This window comes from Charadrius vociferus, unplaced genomic scaffold, assembly GCF_000708025.1.
Source record: "Charadrius vociferus isolate BGI_N301 unplaced genomic scaffold, ASM70802v2 scaffold618, whole genome shotgun sequence".
Taxonomy (NCBI): Eukaryota; Metazoa; Chordata; class Aves; order Charadriiformes; family Charadriidae; genus Charadrius; species Charadrius vociferus.
In genome coordinates this window covers 111993-131890 of record NW_009649446.1, presented here as the reverse complement: position 1 = coordinate 131890, position 19898 = coordinate 111993, and the positions used below count along the sequence as shown (strand labels likewise).

The following is a 19898-nucleotide window of genomic DNA, read 5'->3' as shown; positions in this document are numbered from 1 at the left end:
GCCGTGCCAGCTATCGTGGGGAGCTGCGCGACAGTCCTGGCGCTGCTGGTCCTCAGCCTCATCCTCTGCAACCAGTGCCGGGGGAAGAAGTCAAAAGCCCCAAAAGAGGAGAAGAAAACAAAGGAGAAGAAGAAAAAAGGGAGTGAGAACGTGGCGTTTGACGACCCGGACAACATCCCGCCCTATGGCGATGACATGACGGTCAGGAAGCAGCCCGAAGGGAACCCAAAACCCGATATCATCGAAAGAGAAAACCCGTATCTCATCTACGACGAAACAGACATCCCGCACGCCACGGAGACGATCCCCAGCGCCCCGCTGGCTTCCCCCGAGCCCGAGATCGAGCACTACGACATCGACAACGCCAGCAGCATCGCTCCCTCGGACGCCGACATCATCCAGCACTACAAGCAGTTTCGGAGCCACACGCCCAAGTTCTCCATCCAGAGGCACAGCCCGCTGGGCTTTGCCCGGCAGTCCCCCATGCCCCTGGGAGCCAGCAGCTTGACCTACCAGCCTGCCTATGGGCAAGGCTTGAGGACAACCTCTTTAAGCCACTCAGCGTGCCCTACTCCCAACCCCCTGTCTCGGCACAGCCCCGCACCCTTCTCCAAATCGTCCACTTTCTACAGGCACAGTCCGGCGAGGGAGCTACACCTTGCCATAAGGGAAGGGAGCCCGCTGGAGATGCACAACGATGTCTGCCAGCCCGGCATTTTTAACTACGCCACTCGGCTGGGGAGGAGAAGTAAGAGTCCGCAGACCATGGCGAGCCACGGTTCCCGACCGGGAAGCCGCCTGAAGCAGCCTATCGGGCAGATCCCTCTGGAGTCTGCTCCTCCGGTGGGGCTGTCCATCGAAGAGGTGGAGAGACTGAACACCCCTCGCCCCAGAAACCCCAGCATCTGCAGCGCAGACCATGGCCGGTCCTCTTCTGAGGAGGACTGCAGAAGGCCTCTGTCCCGGACAAGGAACCCGGCCGATGGTATTCCCGCACCCGAGTCCTCCTCCGACAGCGACTCCCACGAGTCCTTCACCTGCTCAGAGATGGAGTACGACAGGGATAAGCCCATAGCGTACACCTCTAGGATGCCCAAGTTATCCCAGGTCAACGAGTCCGATGCGGATGACGAGGACAACTACGGTGCCAGGCTGAAGCCCCGGCGGTACCCTGGCCGCCGAGGTGAGGGGGGACCGGTGGGGGCACAGGCGACCGCCGCCAGCGCCGGGGAGAGCTCCCTGCCCGTGAAGCTGGGGCAGCAAGCGGGAAGCTTCAACTGGGACAACCTCTTGAACTGGGGCCCGGGCTTTGGGCATTATGTGGATGTTTTCAAAGATTTGGCATCACTTCCTGAAAAAACAGCAGCAGCAGCAGCAGCGAGCGAAGACGGCAAAGGTGGTACAACAAAGCCTGTTTCCAAGGATGGGGAAGCAGAACAGTATGTATAGGCTTTATCTCCTGGTATTGCTGCGGTGCAAAACCACGGGGACCGGTCAAACCATTATATGGTTGTAGAAAAGCAAAGGTCAGCATTTGAACCCCAGGCCAGTTTGGTTGGAGGAGACTTTAAAAATAATAACCATTATGCTGCTGAAAGAGACTTAAAAGGTTTTTAATTTAATTACGCTTGGATGAATTTATTTCTCCTGCATGCATTGTATTTGAAAGCAAGATATTCGGCATGCAGCCTTTGAAAAGGGTTCCCTATTTACCATTGGTTGGTTTGTGATTCTTAAATTAATAATGCTTTGTTCTGAAAATGAACTAATTTTTTTTTTTTTTGAATTGTGAAGGATGTGCATATTGTCTCCAGCTACTAACATGTTTTACGATGCCAGAGTATTGAGGATTTAAGTTTCCTTAAGAAGTGCATGGAAGAAGGATGGTGAATGAAGGAATTACAGTAGTAAGGTGTCTCAGAAAACGTAGTTACCATATCCTGCAGTTGCTCATGTGTAACTTCATGGACGAAATCAGCTTAAATAATTGCTGGCAACAGTGCTGTAAGTCTTATTCCATACAAGAGGTGCTAGAAGCAGCTCAAGCCAGTCAGCACTTTAGGAGGTTTTTTTTTTATTTTCCGCTTGTTTATTTGTTTGGCCTTTTTTTTTTCCCTTCCCCCCCCCCCCCTTTTTTTTTTTTTTGTTTCGTTTTTTGACAAAGTTGTGTGAGAGCTTCTGAATCTCTATGAAATATTTGGGGATGCTTCACCCTGGTCCCTGCCCACCCCCCTCAGTGCTTTCCAGTGGGAGGGGAGCGATCGGCGTTTGTCAGCCCAGCCTGGCACGCAGCAGCATCATCCGGGGGGGGGGGGGGGGAACCCCACCTCGATTTTCCACGTCTCTTGGCCTCCCAGCTCGGCTCTGCTGCTGCTGCTGCAGTCTGTGCTTCTCCCCACATTTCATTTTCCCATCTGTGCTACGGAAAGGTAGGAGTAACACTTGCTGCCTACCTCACAGGGGTGTCGTGAGGACTAATTAGTTAACTCGTCTGAAGTGCTTAGACTTTATAAAGCACTATAATAAGTATTATCATAATTATTATTAAAGCACTGCCTAGCCTTTGTGACCTTGGAGTGACATTTTCTGCATTATATGATTTTCTATGATGGAAACTTTGAAGAATTATTTATTGTATAGAAAATTACTGCACTCTAGCATTTTGGAGCGGATATGAGGGAAAACTACTTGTAGATTCATTAATGTAGCTTACTGTTTGTCCCAAATTCCCTAAAGTTTTAGGTAAAGTAGAACCTCACAAAGTCCTTAAACCTTCATGCAGACCTGATGAACCTATTGTACTGTGTAAAAACTTTTTTTTTTACCTAAGCTGTGTTTTTATATCAATATTTTCCTATGCTGAATAGTTTTCTTACTTTCAGGGAAGGTAAGAAAAATACTTTTTTTACATTTGTTACTTATGTAACATCCATATTTTTCACATTTTGATAAAATTGTAACATACTGTATGCTTTCTACCTGTAAATGCCAATAATAGAATTAAAATATTTATTTAAAATCTTTAGTGTGTGTTATTGGAAACCTTTCGTCTTTTCTCTCTTTCTAATTTCCACTCCTTCATCTTCACTTTTACTAGCTTTTTATTCAGAAAATGTGCTTTAAGAAGCACAGCGGTGATGTAAAATTACACTTTTGGGGTTCATTCACAGTATCACTGTGGAAATTAAATAATTCTCCCTGCAGAGGAGCAGCACAAGCCCAGTGCGCTTCTTGAAGTCCCTCTGAGTCCAGTGTGGTTGTCCCATACCAAGGGGTGAGTCTCACCAAGGGTGGGAGAAGCATTCCGCCTGTCCCTCTGGTATTTCACGAGTGACTTTGACGCGATCAAAAAACAGCAGGCTTCACCCATCTCAGGAAGATGGAGAAGAGATGGTGTTGGGACGTTGTTGAACCTAAGATAATGTCAAAAAGTACCAAAACTACTTTCAGTTTTCTAATAATAGAACTGTATTTCAGTCCATAGGGGTTTACTGACTGGTTTTACCTTTGTTAACCAAGACTTGCACCTCCGCTCCAAGCTGAAGCTTTCCAGCACATAGATAGTTAGGAGTGTGAGAACAAGAGCTTTCTTTAATAAAGCAGCAGTTGAACAATAAATAACTGCCTTTTTGTATATTTATAAGAGAGTAAATCAAACTTGGACAACTTGCTGGAGAGTGCAAAGAGTGAAAAAGTTAAGGCTGCAGGCAAGAGGTGAGTTCTGAGGTTACACTTTGAATTAGCGGTATTTTGTTTAAAGAACTTTAAAAAAACCCTCGAATTGTTATTCTTTTTCTATCTGTTACTCGTTTGGTTTAGAGTGTTTTGGTCAGCTTGTTTCAGAACCAACGATGAGGAACCGACTCTTTTTGGCTAAAACTGCTGCCAGCTTCATCTTGCCCCACAATAGCGAAAAGATAATGGGCCAAAGTAGCCCGAGTTTGTATGTAAGTAGTTTCATCTGAAATAACAAGAGGTCCACAAACGATTTTGGAATTTGAGAAGCTGCTGTAATTAAACATCTGTTAAAAAGCTGTATGTTTAGTTTGAATATTATCCTTTAATACAAACTGTACCACATCCAAGCAATGATTTTAATAACACATGAAAACTTTGACAAATGAAATCTTTTAAATGTAACACCAAACATATTGAGAACTGCACTAGGGTAGTTAAGCATTCTGAGATTATCGAAAAGTTTTGTTAAAGGCAAATAATATGCAATGTGGACTTACACAAAATTTATGTCAGAACTTTAATGCAGTTTACAGGTTTTTGTAGTGCATTCCTCTGAATTTTGACACTTTCTATGATAGACAAAAGAATATTTTATTGATTTCCTTGTTTCCCTGTTTCTGCAAAGCATAGAGATGTTTTTGACACTTAAACATATGATCCATTTCTGGCTTTTTTTTTTTTTTTTTAATTCTTTCACGATGAGGATCAGAAAAGGGCTCCAAGTGAATCATGTGAAACAATCATCCAAAGTTATTAGAGTCGTGAGGAGTGAGCTGCATAATTCCCCTGGTTCATCATCGGAACTGCACGGTCCTGTTTCAAAATCTGGGACATATTATACGTCACAAATACACAGAAAGGAAAACAGTCTGCACTGCTCACTTCAGTGCACAGGAGCCTCCAAACACTTCTCATGTCAGCAATTTTGACTTGCTGACCTATCTTTCTGCTAGTGGCTTGCAGAGAGACACTCCGGTTTCTTTCCCATGGGATGAGGGAGGGAACTGTGCCACTGTCCACCTTCTTCTACAGTGCTACAGCTGAACTGTCATTGCCGTCTCAGACAGGGGACCTTTTCTCCTGATGACTATTCAAATGAAAATGGAGAGGGATATGGCAGACTTAATCGGCACTCTCATGTATACCTTTGGAAAGGAAAGCATAACAGAGTTTTGAAATACTGTAAATTCTGGTAGGGGGATAAATTATTAAAAGAAATGAAATCTAGGTTTGTAATTATAAAAACCCCACAAAATTAATAAAAAGACACACTAAATTAAAAAGTAATGTGAAGTCCCAAATTCTGCTGAAAACATCCCCCATCAACAAGCAGACTATGAGTCTACGCTGCAGACCACAACCCATGTCAACGAGTATCGGTTAGCAGCGCAAAATCCAGCTGGAGCCGCGTTACTCCAGACTGGAAATGAGAAGCCTTGGGGTGTGAAGGGGGTGCGGGATCTTGACGATGCCTTCAAAAACAGAAGGTGGAGCCAGACACTCCTCAGAGGTGCACAGTAAAAGGACTAGAGCCGCTAGTGGTCGTAAGGTAAATTCCTGTTGGATGTGATGGAAACTATTCTGGACGTGGCAGTGGTTGGGTGCTGGGAGAGGTTGCCCAGTGCTGTTGTGGCATCCCGGTCAATATTCCAAACTTGTTTGGACAACAGACTGATGAACCTCATCTAACTTCACAGCTGGCCTTGCTTTGAGCAGGGCGTTGGACCCCGTTGTCCTCCAGCAGTCTGTCCCAACCTGAATGATCCTGTGATTCCAAATATGTCCAGCACCCTCCATTTCCCCTTTGTGGTGTTATAGAAATGGATGAAACATGCTGGCCTGGGCCACCACTCCTCCAGCACCAATACATTCGAAAATCTTTCCGTCAGAGTCACAAATGAGGAGTGCAAAGAGCACCTTGAGCTGATATCGGCAAATAATTCTAGCTTCACTACAGCGATTTAGTGTATTTCATTTATTTCTTCTGTGTAACATGGATTGTATTTGATTTTTGCTAGCGGGCTCCTCCAGGTGATAATCTGAAGTGCCCCTGAGATGATGTTTTGTGTGCTTTTACTGATCACCTTCTGGGCCACTTTGAGAGTACTGCCTTTTTTACTGTATTGTAGGTTATATTTCTGAAGCATACAGTTCAAATGATAATATTATCCTCAGTGTAAGTATTTAATTTAAAAATGTTGCCATGTAAAGAGAACTTCCTTTACTGAAATCCATAAGAGACTCCTAATTAATGTTTTCTGTCATGGATCTTCTTTTGAAATCTGGGAAGGAAAATGAGGAGAAAAAAGGTTGCTACTTTTGGAAGTACGACTGAGGAAATAAGAAACTGAACAGGTTGGTCTCTGCTTTCTCGTGCTAGTGGTTTACTGTTCACCTTTTTATCCTTTCCCGTGTCCATCTACGTATTCATTCAACAATCTTTCGCCTCCTCTGTGAAGCCAGTGCTTTGTTCGTCCCAATACGCTCACTTTGTTTTCTATAAATAGCACTTAATGAGGATGACGAACAGCATGTGTTCAGGTTGTCAGTGAGCATCACAGCCTGTCTTTTTTTTTTTTTTTAATTTGGATATTTGCACTCAATTGGCCTTTCCTATGCACCTCACCTTTCATCCAGCCAAGCCTCAGAAAAGCTTTTTCCAGCAAACAAGTCCAGTTGGATTCTTAGTAATTTTTACAGCCTTTTCTTTTTTTCCAGTGACTTCCAGGTTTCATCATCCTTCTGCACTGAGGTGATCAGCAGCAGATAGAGTGTTTCTAGGTTGGATTTTGTGTTTAAAGGTACCTTTATCTCTGGCCTTCACAAATTCTCAACAGAATCGCTCTTCAATTTTATGGCCACGTGTATTTCATTTAGCAGCACATACAATAAATAAATGGGTAATACCGTTGCAGTAGTAGCAGGTGAATTTCTCAACAACTTCTCCGCATATAAGGGAAGAGTCTACAAAAGCAGTGCCAGAACTTTTGGCAACCTGCTAAAGCAAAACCGCGGGGCATGTCAGTTGATTACGTTCTCCGTTGGGAAGAAAATACTGACAAGTGTGTCTATGTCTCATGCTGAAAACTGCTCGTGGTTCAGCCAGAGAACGGTGAGCCGCCCTCAGTAGAGACAGCGTAGAAGCCATCTTGTGGGCAGCCTCCGTCAGACCTGGCCACCTCGCAGGCCGCAGCCGGGATCCGCTCCTGGCAGTGCCCGAGGCCAGAAGCTCTTACAGCGTGCTTCGAGTTTTTCAAGAGCCTTAGCTGAAGGCAACTTCAGAAGTAATACTATCTTTTGCCTCAGACCAAAGCAAAGGGGTTGGTAGGGGTAAAAAAAAACAGGGGCTGCACTGACGTAATTCCACATGAATGACCAAAGTCTGTTCCTCTAATGTGCCGTTCACTGGTGGGGAAGAAAAAAGGCTCTCAATCTGTGGTTCCAAGGAAGTATTTCGCTTTGAGGGATGGATGCAATTTTCAGCCCGACTTGGCTGGAGCTCCTCGAGCCCTTTTTGAGCTGAGAACTGGCGAAGGGCTGGTCTTGGGGGGACCCTGCACGGTGCCTTATGGCAGTCAAATGGCTGCGTGCTCTGCCTGTTCTTCGTGGTTGTTATGGGTCGTACTGTGGCTGCTTCCAGCCCTACATCATCCTGCATCTTACACAGTCCTCCTGCTTCTCTGCTTTCAGTGTGGGGCAAAATGAGGATCCAGCAGGGTGTTGCTTTCCCTCCTCCCTTACAACTGGAAAACACAGCTAGGAATAGATGGAGCATGAGTAAAAATGGCTCCACCTAACCACCACTAAACAGGAATAATAAAGTAAATGCATTTACTTTAATTTAAATCCTTTTCAAGGGAGCATTTTTGGGGAATCATCAAACAGTGTCAGCTAGAAGAAAATTAAGACGGAAGCCCCACATCTGAAAATTTGTTTCAGTCAGGAGAAATCAACAGCAAACCGATTAAAAGCCGAAATCATTACAGTCTTTCTAGAGTTCTGCCTGAGCCCCGGGGACGACATGTGGTATTTCAGATAACTTACATGTTGTGTCAACTACTGTGTTAAAATTGTCAAGAGAAGAAAGTGAGATAGCTTGGGGTAGAAATCATAATGCCGTTGCCACTGAAGATCAGAAACTTCAGTGTGAAAAGATGTGCCGGACTGAAAAGCCAGGAGTAAAGAGGAGATGGAGGGAGCAGCAGCAGAACACAGAAGGCTGTGACAGAATGAAAATTTATTGTATTTTTCCCCAGGATCTGCATCCTCCTCAAACACCCTCATTGCCACAATCAGCACACACAAGGCAGCAGTTCAGGTGTGTGTGGTCAGCAACTGTTGCGTGGCCTGAAAAAAAATATGACAACAGAAACTCTCTTTACAAAGGAGGATGGGTTTATGCACAAATGGGTAAGTCGATGCGTACACATAGCAACGTATGTATGTAGACGTTCATGAACGTGCTTTCCATATGGCAATTAATACCTTGCAAATTCCCTGGCAAGACTCCATGATTGGAAAACAGATTAGCAGCCTCTTTTCCCCCCAGTAATAAAACCCTAAGCCACTGTTCCGTATAATTCCGTGCCTTCTCTTAAAGTACTGTGCCTCTTTGTGCAGCCCGTCAGACATGGAGTAGGGAAAATAAACAGGTCCCTGTCTTCCCGTTTGTTGGTTTATTTCCCCTGGGTCTTTTAAAAACTAGAGCCTGATTTAGTAATTAGTGTTTGTTCTTGCATATCTTGTGCAATTAGCTAAAACAGCAAATTAGGGAATAAGAAATAAACATGAATATAAAAACCCAAACATTAATATAAAAGAACATATACCGGGTGAGGAATGGATATTGTTGAATCATTTGAAAAGCATACTTTGGTGTAATGATCTAGAATACTTCCAAATATGCATTGTAATTTCCTTTAAAATACAACTCCCTCTTAATAATGTAAGTCTTTATTAAAACAGTTTGTTAAACCTTGGCAAAGATGCTATGTGACAGCATCATTTTATAAGAATTCCTCATAGTCTGTAGAAAGCTAAATGAGAACGGGAATGTTTTGTCTCTCTTAAAACAACTGCCGGTAAGCGCATTAAAAAGCGAAAGGAACAATATTTTTATGATTTTTTTACACCTGTAGAATTCATCGCAGTCATGAAAACAGGCAGGACTTCTTAGAGCCACATAACACCATGTAGCAGAGGATTTTTGTAATGTCACGGAGATAACACCTGATGACACCTCTCCGCTTTGTAGAAGGGGGTTACAGTTTACAAGACACATTATTAGGAAGAAAGTTACTGCACCGTAGTGCCAGAGGCAGAACACTAGTTTTGGGAAAGAGCAGTGAGCTATGAGACAGAAAACCAACCTTCAGCTTCAGAACACTTGGACCAGACTCGGGTCCTAAATGCAGCCACAGCTTGCGATATTGCCAGAATGGCATTCGTAACTGCCTGTGAATTTCTGCCTAAATATTTATTTACAAGGGAGAAAATGTTTTTGCAACGGGACGCTGATTGGCATTTCACTCTGAACCCATTGCTGTCACCAAGAAAAAGGATAAGGCAAAAACTTGTCATCTTCTCAGCGTTCCTGTCAGATTTCTTGTTGTCCGTGTTCTCATTCAAAAGCTTTTTGGCTGAACAGGTGAGCAAATAAAACTTTGGGAGGGCAGGAAAGCAGGATGTTTTCTAATGATGGCTGCAGAAGCGATGACGATCAATAGCAAGTATTCCTTTTCATTAGGAAACTCTACTTGAATGTCTTCTGAAGGACGTGAAGGAGGCTATGAGGACAGCCAAAGACGGTTCCTGGCTGGCATACGCCTCTGTGCCAGAACTCCACAACCTCAGAACCTGTTCCCCTTGCCAGAGCCAAGACCATGTCAGGACACATAACCGTTCCTCCAGTTGTATACTAATTTTCCAGCACGTGGGCTGGAAAGGAGTCCCATGGTGTCTGCTGGTCAGGTACTGACCCATGACACAAGCAGAAGTGTGCCCTGAGAGCCCAGGAACTGCCGCACTAACAGGTACCGGCTCAGAGGTACCCTTGTATGTTTTCATCTGACTGCTCTTCTGGTTTTGAATTAGAATACATGTAGGCAACATGGACTCGAAACTAGATTTTGTTTGAGATTTAATCAAAGCTGAAAGCACTTAAAGGTAACAGCATGTAAGAATGCAATCCTTTAAAAGCCGAAAATTAATGTATCCAGTCTATAGGATCCCCTCAATGTTTGAGTGATTGCATTATGAAATTGCATAAAAACTCTGTCTTCCCAGAAATGCCACAGGAAAGCCAAATAACCGGATTGTTTTATCCATATCAAATATACATCTATTACAATTACCCCCGGAATCTACAGGGGGTACCTTGATCGTGTTCTGGCTGCACTGACAGCACCACCCAATCACTCAAAGCACAGCAAGTAGAAAACAGCTCCTGATGGAACAAATAGGTCCCACAGGATGACAATTTTTCCCTCCTTCTCCTGAAGGACAACATTCCTGGTAAGTGCCAGTGATGCTCAAAACCTGTAGCCTCAGTTTTATCAGGAAATTACATTTCAGCTAGGACAAGTCGTGCGCTATGGGTGTCATCTGGAGCTTTTCTAATCATGTTATGTTTATGGGTCTGATTCTTTTTTTTTTTTTTTCCTCCAAAGTAGTTTGCAGCTGAAGTCATGTGAAAGAGGTAAGAAATATTCTCATTACTTCACCATAACTGATTTTTGTGATTGAAGTTTTCAATCGCAGTAAGGAGTAGTTTATCATTATGAGGGAGATTATATTAAATCATATGCGCTTTGACTTTTTTTTCCTAGCGTTAGCAGAGATCCCGTTGTTGTTTGCTGTCTGGCCCCCATTTGCTTTTCTCAATATTAGTTTTGTTCACCTGTTCTTAATGTTAAGCCCTACGGCAGGTTCCCTATTAAGCCACCGCGGGGATAGCAATGCATGTGAAACCTTTCAATACGGCTCAGCAGTTTGCGGTGAAGGGGGCCCTTCTTTTTCATCGATTTGGGTACACTTACTGAATAATTGCATCTGACAAGGTTCTGAAGCTGCGTCAAAGTTTCCTTTGCCTTCTGATTTTGGTTGCTTCTGTTTTGACTTTAAGATGTCCCTGGATGTTTGTCATGGGAAATAAACTCGGCTGTTTGTTTTGTTGTAAGTGACATTCAATACTCTGAAGAAAGCAGTGGAGTATGACAAGTCTGTAATTGAGTCGATTTTGCTTTTTCCATCCATGAAATAACTAAACATGTACATCTCTCTCTGCTCTACTTGTGCAGTACACTATGTCCTGGATTTTTAATAGGACTTCTCTGTAGCTAGTTTAGGAGTCTAGGATTGGGGGGGGTTGGGGGTGGGGGGGGTGGTAGACACTTATAAATGAACTTCATGACTTTGTAGAGCACTGAGAGTTTTTAATCTGGCAAATGTCAGTGACAAGAGAAAAGCTTGTGGTATAGCAACTAAGAGAACCTTTTCCAATTTGTCTCATCAGCATTTCTCTGCTCTTTGGCGGGAGACACTGTCACTTTGTGAAAAGCAAAGCTGCAGAGCCCGTAGTGCCTGAAAAACAAAAGTAATAAGGAAAACCATAGAGTTCATGCACAAGCAACAGGTTATGAAGCTAAAATCTGCCCTAAATAAATTTTTTCAGTAAGATCAAATACTGCAGATTCCCGGGTTTGACTGATTCATGCTGTCTTTTGCTCTGAAGTGTTGATAGTCCCGCTGCAAAGCTGGCCCCTCTGCCCTGAAAACGAGAGCACTTTACTGATTTATAGCAGCTGAAGAGCTGACCCTCCGTGGTTAGTTAAGGAGAACAGCCCCGGTCCCCAAACATCTGTGAGTAGATTTCTGTCCCCGCGGCGACATGCGTGTGGAGTTCTGAATTGGGCAGGGTGGGTGAAGCGCCTGAGCCGAATTAGATGCTCCTCCCGTAGGTACATCTTCCTACCGATGCGCTGACACACGGGCTGCACAAAGCGTTGACTCAAATGTGTAAACTTCTCACGTTAGCAACCACCATGGCACAGTTTACACACAGCAGTCATTTATTTCCCCAGTAATCAACCAGCTCCATTATCAATGCGTGCCTGTTCACCTTTGGCGGCAGTTATTAGAGCATCACTGCGTTAACTGTGATTTGCACCCTTACCAACACCGCCAGCACGTGCGGGTCTCAGCGCTCACAGGCTGCTGTATTTCACAATTAACGCAGGAAGGGTCCGGCTGTGCTTTTTAAAGGCGTGAGTCAGAAAAGGCTTAATCTGGCGTCAGGTGGGCTCACAGGTAAGCAGAGAAACAGCGTGCCAGGGGAAATCTGCATTTCAAGCCTGCATACTGAGACACAAATCGCTGGTTTGGACAAGATGCTCCAGCTCCTTAAAAAGGCAGCTGACTTACAAATATCAGTGATCCGTAGATGTTATCATTTTTCACTGAGTCGCAAGGGGGTTTTATGGAGGAAGAACTTGTTTTGGTTGCACGCTGCTGCGTGTCTGTTGACTACCATGGCATGACAGTACCCCTGAGGGGATAAAAAAAACAGATTTGAAGCAAACAAGTCTTCCACCTAGGAACCTCTTTTGCTACCTAGCAAAGATTTCGCTTCTCTAATAGTAACTACTTATTAGAATTCTTCTTCATCTTTGACTTAAAAACATAATATGCACGACATCAAGGGATGAGGCAAACCATGTCTGAAGCAAACAGAGCCTCAGCTCTGGGTCCGGTGTGCCATTTGCTGTCCGATAACGCTCCCGTAGCTCCACTGAATTGTCTCCTTTGTTGCGTTAAGTATAAGGAAGAGATTAATCCTCCGCCCCCAGCCCTGCTCTGTATTTCATACACCTACAGCTGTAGGACATCTGCTGAGACAGAAGATTCTACATAAATAAGATGTTAATGTAAAAAATGTTATTTACATTACCTAAAATGAGAACTGTTAGGGAAACGTCCAAGGGGCTGTGTATCTTTCCTGTGACGGCTGGATGGAGGCTCCCAAACAAAAAGCAGCAGGCAACCTAATGTTTTCAGGAGGTCCATTACATTTTTTGTGTACTCTAAGAGTTCTGTGGAGAAAAATCTTTTAAGGTTCCTTTTTCTGCAGTGCTTTATGGTCTTAATTGCTCTATTGTACTTTCCTTTTCTTCTTGTTCTAGTGCATTCTTTCCCCTGCTTATTAGGGCTTAAAAAAATGATTGGGAGGGTCACACACAACTTCCAGATGACCTTGCGTACTGGAGAAAACCCACATGGAGGAGAGAAATCCTTGTCCACCTTTGAAAAGCACCAGATTTCAGCTTCCAGCACAAGCCTTTTCTTTTGCTCTGCTTTCTTCTAGGCCCAGTTTGATGCCGCAGTAGTCAACCATCAGACAGATGTGAGTTCTGTTTAACCTTTTTTCCTTGCTCCCAGGTAGAGCCTGGTTATGATCGGCACTGTGCCGTACATCCAGGGATGTGGGCCGTACAACCCCCTTTTCAGAAGACACAGGTTACCCGAACAACCCTTTTAACGAGTTTATGCAGATCCCACAGGTGGCGAAAGCATCTCAGCCAATTCCCCAGCTTACGGGATCATTAAAGGCAGCAGCTCCTGAGTTTTCCCATCCAGCAGCGCGCTGTGAAGCTGTGAGAGACGAGTGGCTCTGTAGGGCCACAGCCGCCGCCGCCGCCCCAAAAGAGGCTGTGCTGCTGCTCTTTTGCTACAGAAAACCGTACCACAGTGACTTCTTCAGCTTCTTCCAGGGTCCCTTTGGCTTCATTCTGCTCATCTCCCATCCAGACACGGGCGACAAGCGAGGCGTTGCCTGTTGGTCGCCACCACCGCTGTCACAGGGAAAGCAAAGCAGTCTCTAAGTTTGCCAGACGTCAGCGCTGATACGGTGAGCGCAGTCAGCGGGGAGAAACATGCCCTGTCAGCAGTGCAACGCGAACAAATAAAACCAGCAAATTATTTGTGGTTGGATGTTTGTTTCATGACTTTTTTGTCACTCAGCCGCCCTTCTCTTCATCATGGTTTGGTTGTTTTTTTTTCCTGCTAAACCGCTTTCACACATTTTCCACTCTATACGTCACCGAAGATTGCTGCCCTGGGAGCAGCTGCGGTAAGACACATTCTTTCCTCTTTATCCCCGATTTCTGACATTTGTAGCAAGGGAACAGTCCTTCAGAGTGCAAGCGGGTGCTCTTGGGGGCTCAGGGATCACCTCGCTGGTCCCTGCCATCTCTTCTGTTGGGGATGTAAACTAGCGCTCCATACCTAATCGATCACCGCAGAATTAAAGCAAAATAACAAAAAAAGCACAAGTAAAGCTGTGCGGTCTCCTGCTGGTGGGGTAAGAGGTGAGGGTCTGGTGAGAACATGCTATTTTGCAAGGATGTTCTGTTGCTCGTTTAAAGTCTGATCATTTCTAAATTATGTTGCTCCCAAATGTTTAGATCTTTAAAACTCCCATGAGGTATTCAGGTGTTTTAGGTTATTCTTGACAGTTTGAGTTCCGCCACCAGTTATCTAGAGCCTCTGCGATGCTTTTGAGCCAACACAGGACTTTTTTATGTTCACAGCCCACTTGGAACCGATTTAAACCACCACATCTCTGTTTCCCAGCTGGCTTCCCAGAAGCAGATCAAGCAGAAGAGAATCAAACCAGCTTGGTGAAAAGCAGCAGGCTTTATTAGTGTGACAGCCACGGCACAGCGAGGATTTTGCTGCTGGTCACACGAGTGACCAGAGTGGAATAAGAGGAGAAATAAAGGAGAGGTGAGGTTGCTGCGCGGTAAGGTGGTAAAACCACCTGTGTGTGGAGATCTCCGCGGGGATCTTGTTCAGTACAAGATCCCAACACAAAGTTCTTGCTCTGCACGTTTCCTGCTTCCTAAGCGAAGAGCTGCTGCAAACTAATTCCCTCCTGCCTTGGCAGGGGGCTGAGGGCAGTGTTTTTATAGGCTCCTTCGGTCCTACAATAAGGAGTGAGCCTTCCAGGGAAAGGGCAGAAAGCTTATGAACTCTAAAAGTGGTTTCTCGGCAGCTTTGGATCTCATAGCAGATGACCCATATTTTGGACAGGTTTGTCTTTAAAATGGGATAAACAGCAAATTAATTTCTCAGCAGTGTTGTAGAGTCACAAAGTGTTTCAGTATTCACTATTAACTCACTGCACACAGTTATGAGATGTCTACTATCCTGAAATCTCAGCGCACAGCATTAAATCATGTCCCTTTGGAAGGACCTCCAGCATCGGCCTCCTCTCCTCGCCATGAGTGACAGCGGACAAACTGCTTGTCTTCTTGAGGAACGTGTGTTTATGGGAGCTGCTGATCCCAGTTTTAATGTTTCCACCAGGCCTGTGCTGAAAGACACACCATGTTTAGCAAATGTCTCTTTTGGACTCTCAGTCTTGCAGAACGGGCTAAAGAATTTCCTTGCGTACTGCTTTTCATTTGGTGCTATTTCTCCAGCAGCTGTTCTAAAAAGAGCTCTGTCAAATGCTGCACTCCAGGATTGGACACATAAGGAACCATGCACGTGCAAAACGGACAGAGGAGAACTTTGGATTTTTTTAAAAAAAAAAAAATAAAAAATCAGATGCCATTGCTTTTTACCTTAATGGAATGCTGATTATTGCACAAAGCAGTGTCTCCGGTCCCAGCTGTACCGAGGTTTACCCCTCTGGGATATGGTGCAGTGCCTGGGGGTCGGGCAGCATGCAGCTCTGCAGGCTCCTGGGCACAGAAATGGGGGATGCATGCTTGGGACAGTGTTTTACACCCAAATTTAGGAGCTGAGAAGACGCTTTTGAGAACAGGAGCATCTACAAAGATTCCTAGGCTGAATCTCTCTCACTCTGGAGACATTCAAAACCCGCCTGGACGCTGTCCTGTGTAACGTGCTGTAGGTGACCCTGCTCTGGCAGGAGGGTTGGACTAGATGATCTCCAGAGGTCCCTTCCAACCCTAACAATTCTGTGAATTCTGTGAATTCTGTGAAATGGAAACACGCAAGAAGCGATACTGGGTTAAGTGGTAGGATGCAGCCCAAAACACCGACACTTTCCTTTCTTCAAGTTCTGCATGAAAATACTGCAGAAGCCTTCATTAATATATCTGATGAGTTAGCTTTTCCCTGGGCCAGTGGGACCTGGGGTCAAGAATCAAGAACAAAGAGAAAACTATACATAAGCTATGTTTTACACCATAATGCTCTGGTCACCCACTAACCAAAAATGCTGAAATAGCTAAGTAAATGAATTCGTCTGATGCAGAACCGCATAAAAGAGCATCTTAAGGAGCTCCCCACTGCAGACTTGCCACTCTCTGTTTTTTTCCCTAAGGACACCAGCTGTGGTTTATCCTCTCCTCCTCTCCTTTCCCCACTTAAAAAGTGCTACATTCTCGCTGAAATCTCCATTCCCAAAGCAAAGGGAATCATTAGTTACTGACACTTAAAAACTACCAAATCTTCCTCGGCTGACCCTCATCTCAATAATCCATCAGGAGGATGCGCCACCCTTTGCCAGAGCAAGTCTCACCCAAAAGACCTCGGGCTACAGGGCTCTATCAAGGCACCCTTCTGATTCCTCCTCGAATAAAAGATTGTCTTCCAAACTCTGTGCTCCAAATGCCAGATCTCAGCGGTGATATGTGGGCAGTGATTAGGCCGATTTCCTAGTTCCACAGTCTGCAAAGAACTGGGGTAATTGATCTCCATTTTGTTGTTCAGTCTTTCCTGGCTTTGGATGACTTTTTCCGCTTGTTTATACTGCACTTCTTTTAGCAGTTTATGTGATCTGTATATGGCTGATCAATTATAGCTAGAAGCTCTAAATCTAGGGAAAACTCCAGAGAAAACGTAGCACTTAGCAAAGTTCTGACGGAAGCACACCTAAGCAGAAATTTAACCCTCTCTCATCCGTAGAAGGTCCTCACGGCGCTCAGCGTTGCTTGGCTTGGCAAGGAGAAAAAGTTGTGTTGTGAAGAGACTGCGCTTCTCTTTGTGACTGTTCCCCACTCCCCTGCCTTGCTAATTAAAGGCAGATTTATTTGGCTTCATTGCTGCTGACAGAGGTTGGAAGAGCTGCATGGGGGTATGTGAATTTTGTGAGAGCTTTGTCACTTCTAAAGGACTGATAGCACAAGTGTTGCTTTGCCCACTTGTGTCAAGGCACCTAAGGCTTTGGGAAGAAATCTCCCACGTGTTTTGGGAATAGTACTACTCATAATAACATCCATTCAGCATTTTGTGCCACGGAGTACAATTCTAGGCTGCTCTGGTGTGCAGGTTCAGTGCTGTAAATCACAAAATGTTCGATGGGTTTAGCTGGGAGAGCTGTTACATTTGGCTAATGAAACCTCTGCCTTGTTTACAGGGATGGTTCTTTAAACAGCAGATAGAGAGGGGCCATCAAAAATAGCAGGTTTGATTGCATGCTCTGCCGCGTGGAATGAAGAAGTGCCCGTGCTGTCCTCTTCCATCGCAGCCTGGTGTGAGCAGCCGTGATGGACCTCAGCTCTAGAGCAAGCCCAGGCTCTACTGGCTCTCAAAACACTGATTTCAGCTTGTCAGTTTTGCGCTCGTTAAAACTAATCTCAGGTCTCCAACTTACTCAGATGATATATCAGAGTGCATGACCACAAGGAGGTGGGGATTGCTGTCTTTAAGGCTTTCAGAGCAGCCCCACATCAACCCCGCACTGTGCCCACACGGCCCCTATACGACATTCCATAAAGCAGGGACCTTCTGTGCCTTACCAATTATAGAGGTCCTTGCGTAAACTTTTTCTAGAAAATCAAAAAAAGCTGAGCCAGCATCTAGTGGTTCCAAAATATGGACTTATCAAGACTTAATTGCTTTTCGTTTGCTTTCATAATAACGGGAAACAGAGCAGAGTGCTGTCAAAGTGGCTTATTTCTGTAATTGCTGTTGGAAGAGTCTGCTGGCATTTGTGTTGTGAATGAGTTCATTGAAATAAAGATAGACTTCTTATGGATTAACTGGGAGCAAACATTTGACCTTAAAATAGCAAAAAATAGCAATATTATTCTTGCTATCTGCACATTGTCTTTACAAGAGCATTCTTCTTTGTGTTGCTGGGTGGTTCTTTTTTTGGAGGGGCAGGGTTGTTTTTAATACTCAATGATAAGAAGGCCCTGAAAAAATAAATAAGTTTGCTGGGATTGAGATGGGGCTGCCCTCAGTAAACCATGGTGTTTCCAAAGCTTTATTCTTTCAACAGCCTGGCTCTGGGGTCATGACTCTCTCTGTTTATTATTGCATTATCATTGTATATATTGACGGTCTGACCAGTAAAACTCCGCTAGCATCATTCCACAAAATGCTGGTGAGAGAAAACAGTAATGAACCGTCCAAAACAGTACTTGCTGAAGCTATTTTCATCTGTCAAGGAGCTAGCAAACCGCAGTGAGTTTGTTCATATGGCCCCTTTCTTTCCCTTTTTTCCCCCTCTGTTTTGTGACTTTCTCCTCTCCTGCCCGTTTATGTTGTTTTTTTTTACCCGTGTAGCATATGTTGGCACCACACCAGGCCACAGAATATTTGGTCGCATTTTTCAGGAGGGAGGGCTAATTGAGAGCGATTGAGCTAAAACCTCATCCCAGATTCACCACCAGGTTTGATAATGGTCTGAGCTGGTGGCAGGGGTGGGATGGATGGGAACAGAAATCCAGAGCGATTGCTTTCAAGTTCTGGTTACTAAATGATAGTCAGGCCACCTCTGAGACTGCATAAATTAGCTGCCCCAATTTAATCATCTATAATAGCTTCAACACAATTTCTGTATGGCCTGTCAACCTTCAGAAAGGTGAGGCAAACCACACGTTTGCTTTTTTTGTTGTTGTTGTTGTTGGTTGTTGCATCCTTTTGTTTTCCTTCTTGACTAATTGCAATCAGACTCTGGGCTGGTCAGAGCACCAAGTCAGTCAATGTGCCTTGCATTTCTATAGTTTTGAAATGCAAACAAGGGTGAAAAAAAGATCTGAGTGAAGGGAACAATCTGGCACCTATCCAGCCCTCAATGCTTTGGAAAATGTGTTTCCAGGTTTTCTTCTGAGGTTGAGTTACCTGAAGGGGGCAGTGAATGGTGCGATGTCGATGTGGTGTTGACTGCTAGATGTTCCCCATCTGATAGCATCGATTGCTAGTGTCCCCTACCTGGTGGCACCGACTGCTAGATGTTCCCCAGCTGATAGCATTGACTGCAAGGTGTCCCCTAGCTGACAGCATTGACTGGTAGATGTTCCCCAGCTGATAGCATTCATTCCTAGGTGTCCCCTAGCTGAGCAGCATCTGGGTGTGATGGGCAGGGGTGATGGGGCTGGGGCTGCAGAACCACTCTGGTGCTCTCAGCGATGAAGAGATGATGAGCAGCAGTGCTGGTTTGTGAAATCCACCTTGGGCTTGTAGCCTCATAAGGAAAAATATGCCTTACTAGAAAGCAATAATTGGCAGAAAATAAGGGAGAGGGACAACTCAGCCCGAGTTTTCGTTCTCATTAGTTTTAAATTAGTGGAACTCCACTGGCTTCATGGGAGTTATTTCTGATTGACACTGAGATAACGGAGATCAGAATCAGATGCAAAACGTATTGAAACCTTTTGTGTTTACAGTTGTAGGATGGTCCTGTGAAAATAGCCTGGCTAATGCTGCATCGTGCTGGGTTGCCAAGAGGCCAGTGCTGGCCATGCACCACCCAGCACCCTACCGCAGAGGAGGAGCAAAGCACAACAACCCTTTGTCGCCAGACCTGCATCGGGCGGAACTCCACTGGTGCGCTGGGTACCACCGTTAAGCATACGATGCCTTTTTCACCGAGGTATGGAAAATCCATTAGCGGAATCAATCTCTGCTTCGAGACGTGACCTCTCCGCAAGCGAAAATGCGCGTTCAGTTAAATACAGTCTGCTGATAAATAGTTCGTGATGGTGCTGAAGGCTGGGGTTGCCATAATTATTTATACTGTGCTATAGTGTATCTGCTACGGACAAACGGCACTGCCGGTCCTTCAAGCCTTATTTCTCAAAATGAAATGTTCACTCAGCAGCCAAGCTTGTTTTTGTAATTAATAACATTTAAAGTGACAGAGGCTTAGTTTCTCCCTACAACTTTTCTTTCAATACTATTTA

The 19898-nt window shown here is 44.7% G+C and overlaps 1 protein-coding gene across 1 annotated transcript in view; it reads left to right on the top strand.

Moving 5' to 3' along the window:
• The window catches only part of LOC104290443 (protocadherin Fat 4-like), a gene marked incomplete at its 5' end in the record, with an annotated part of 33366 nt that extends 31917 nt beyond the window's left edge, over positions 1-1449 (top strand). Inside the window, one exon of the mRNA XM_009889537.1 lies at positions 1-1449. Within this exon, the coding sequence (XP_009887839.1) occupies positions 1-1449 (1449 nt within the window).
• Positions 1450-19898: the final 18449 nt, after the last annotated feature.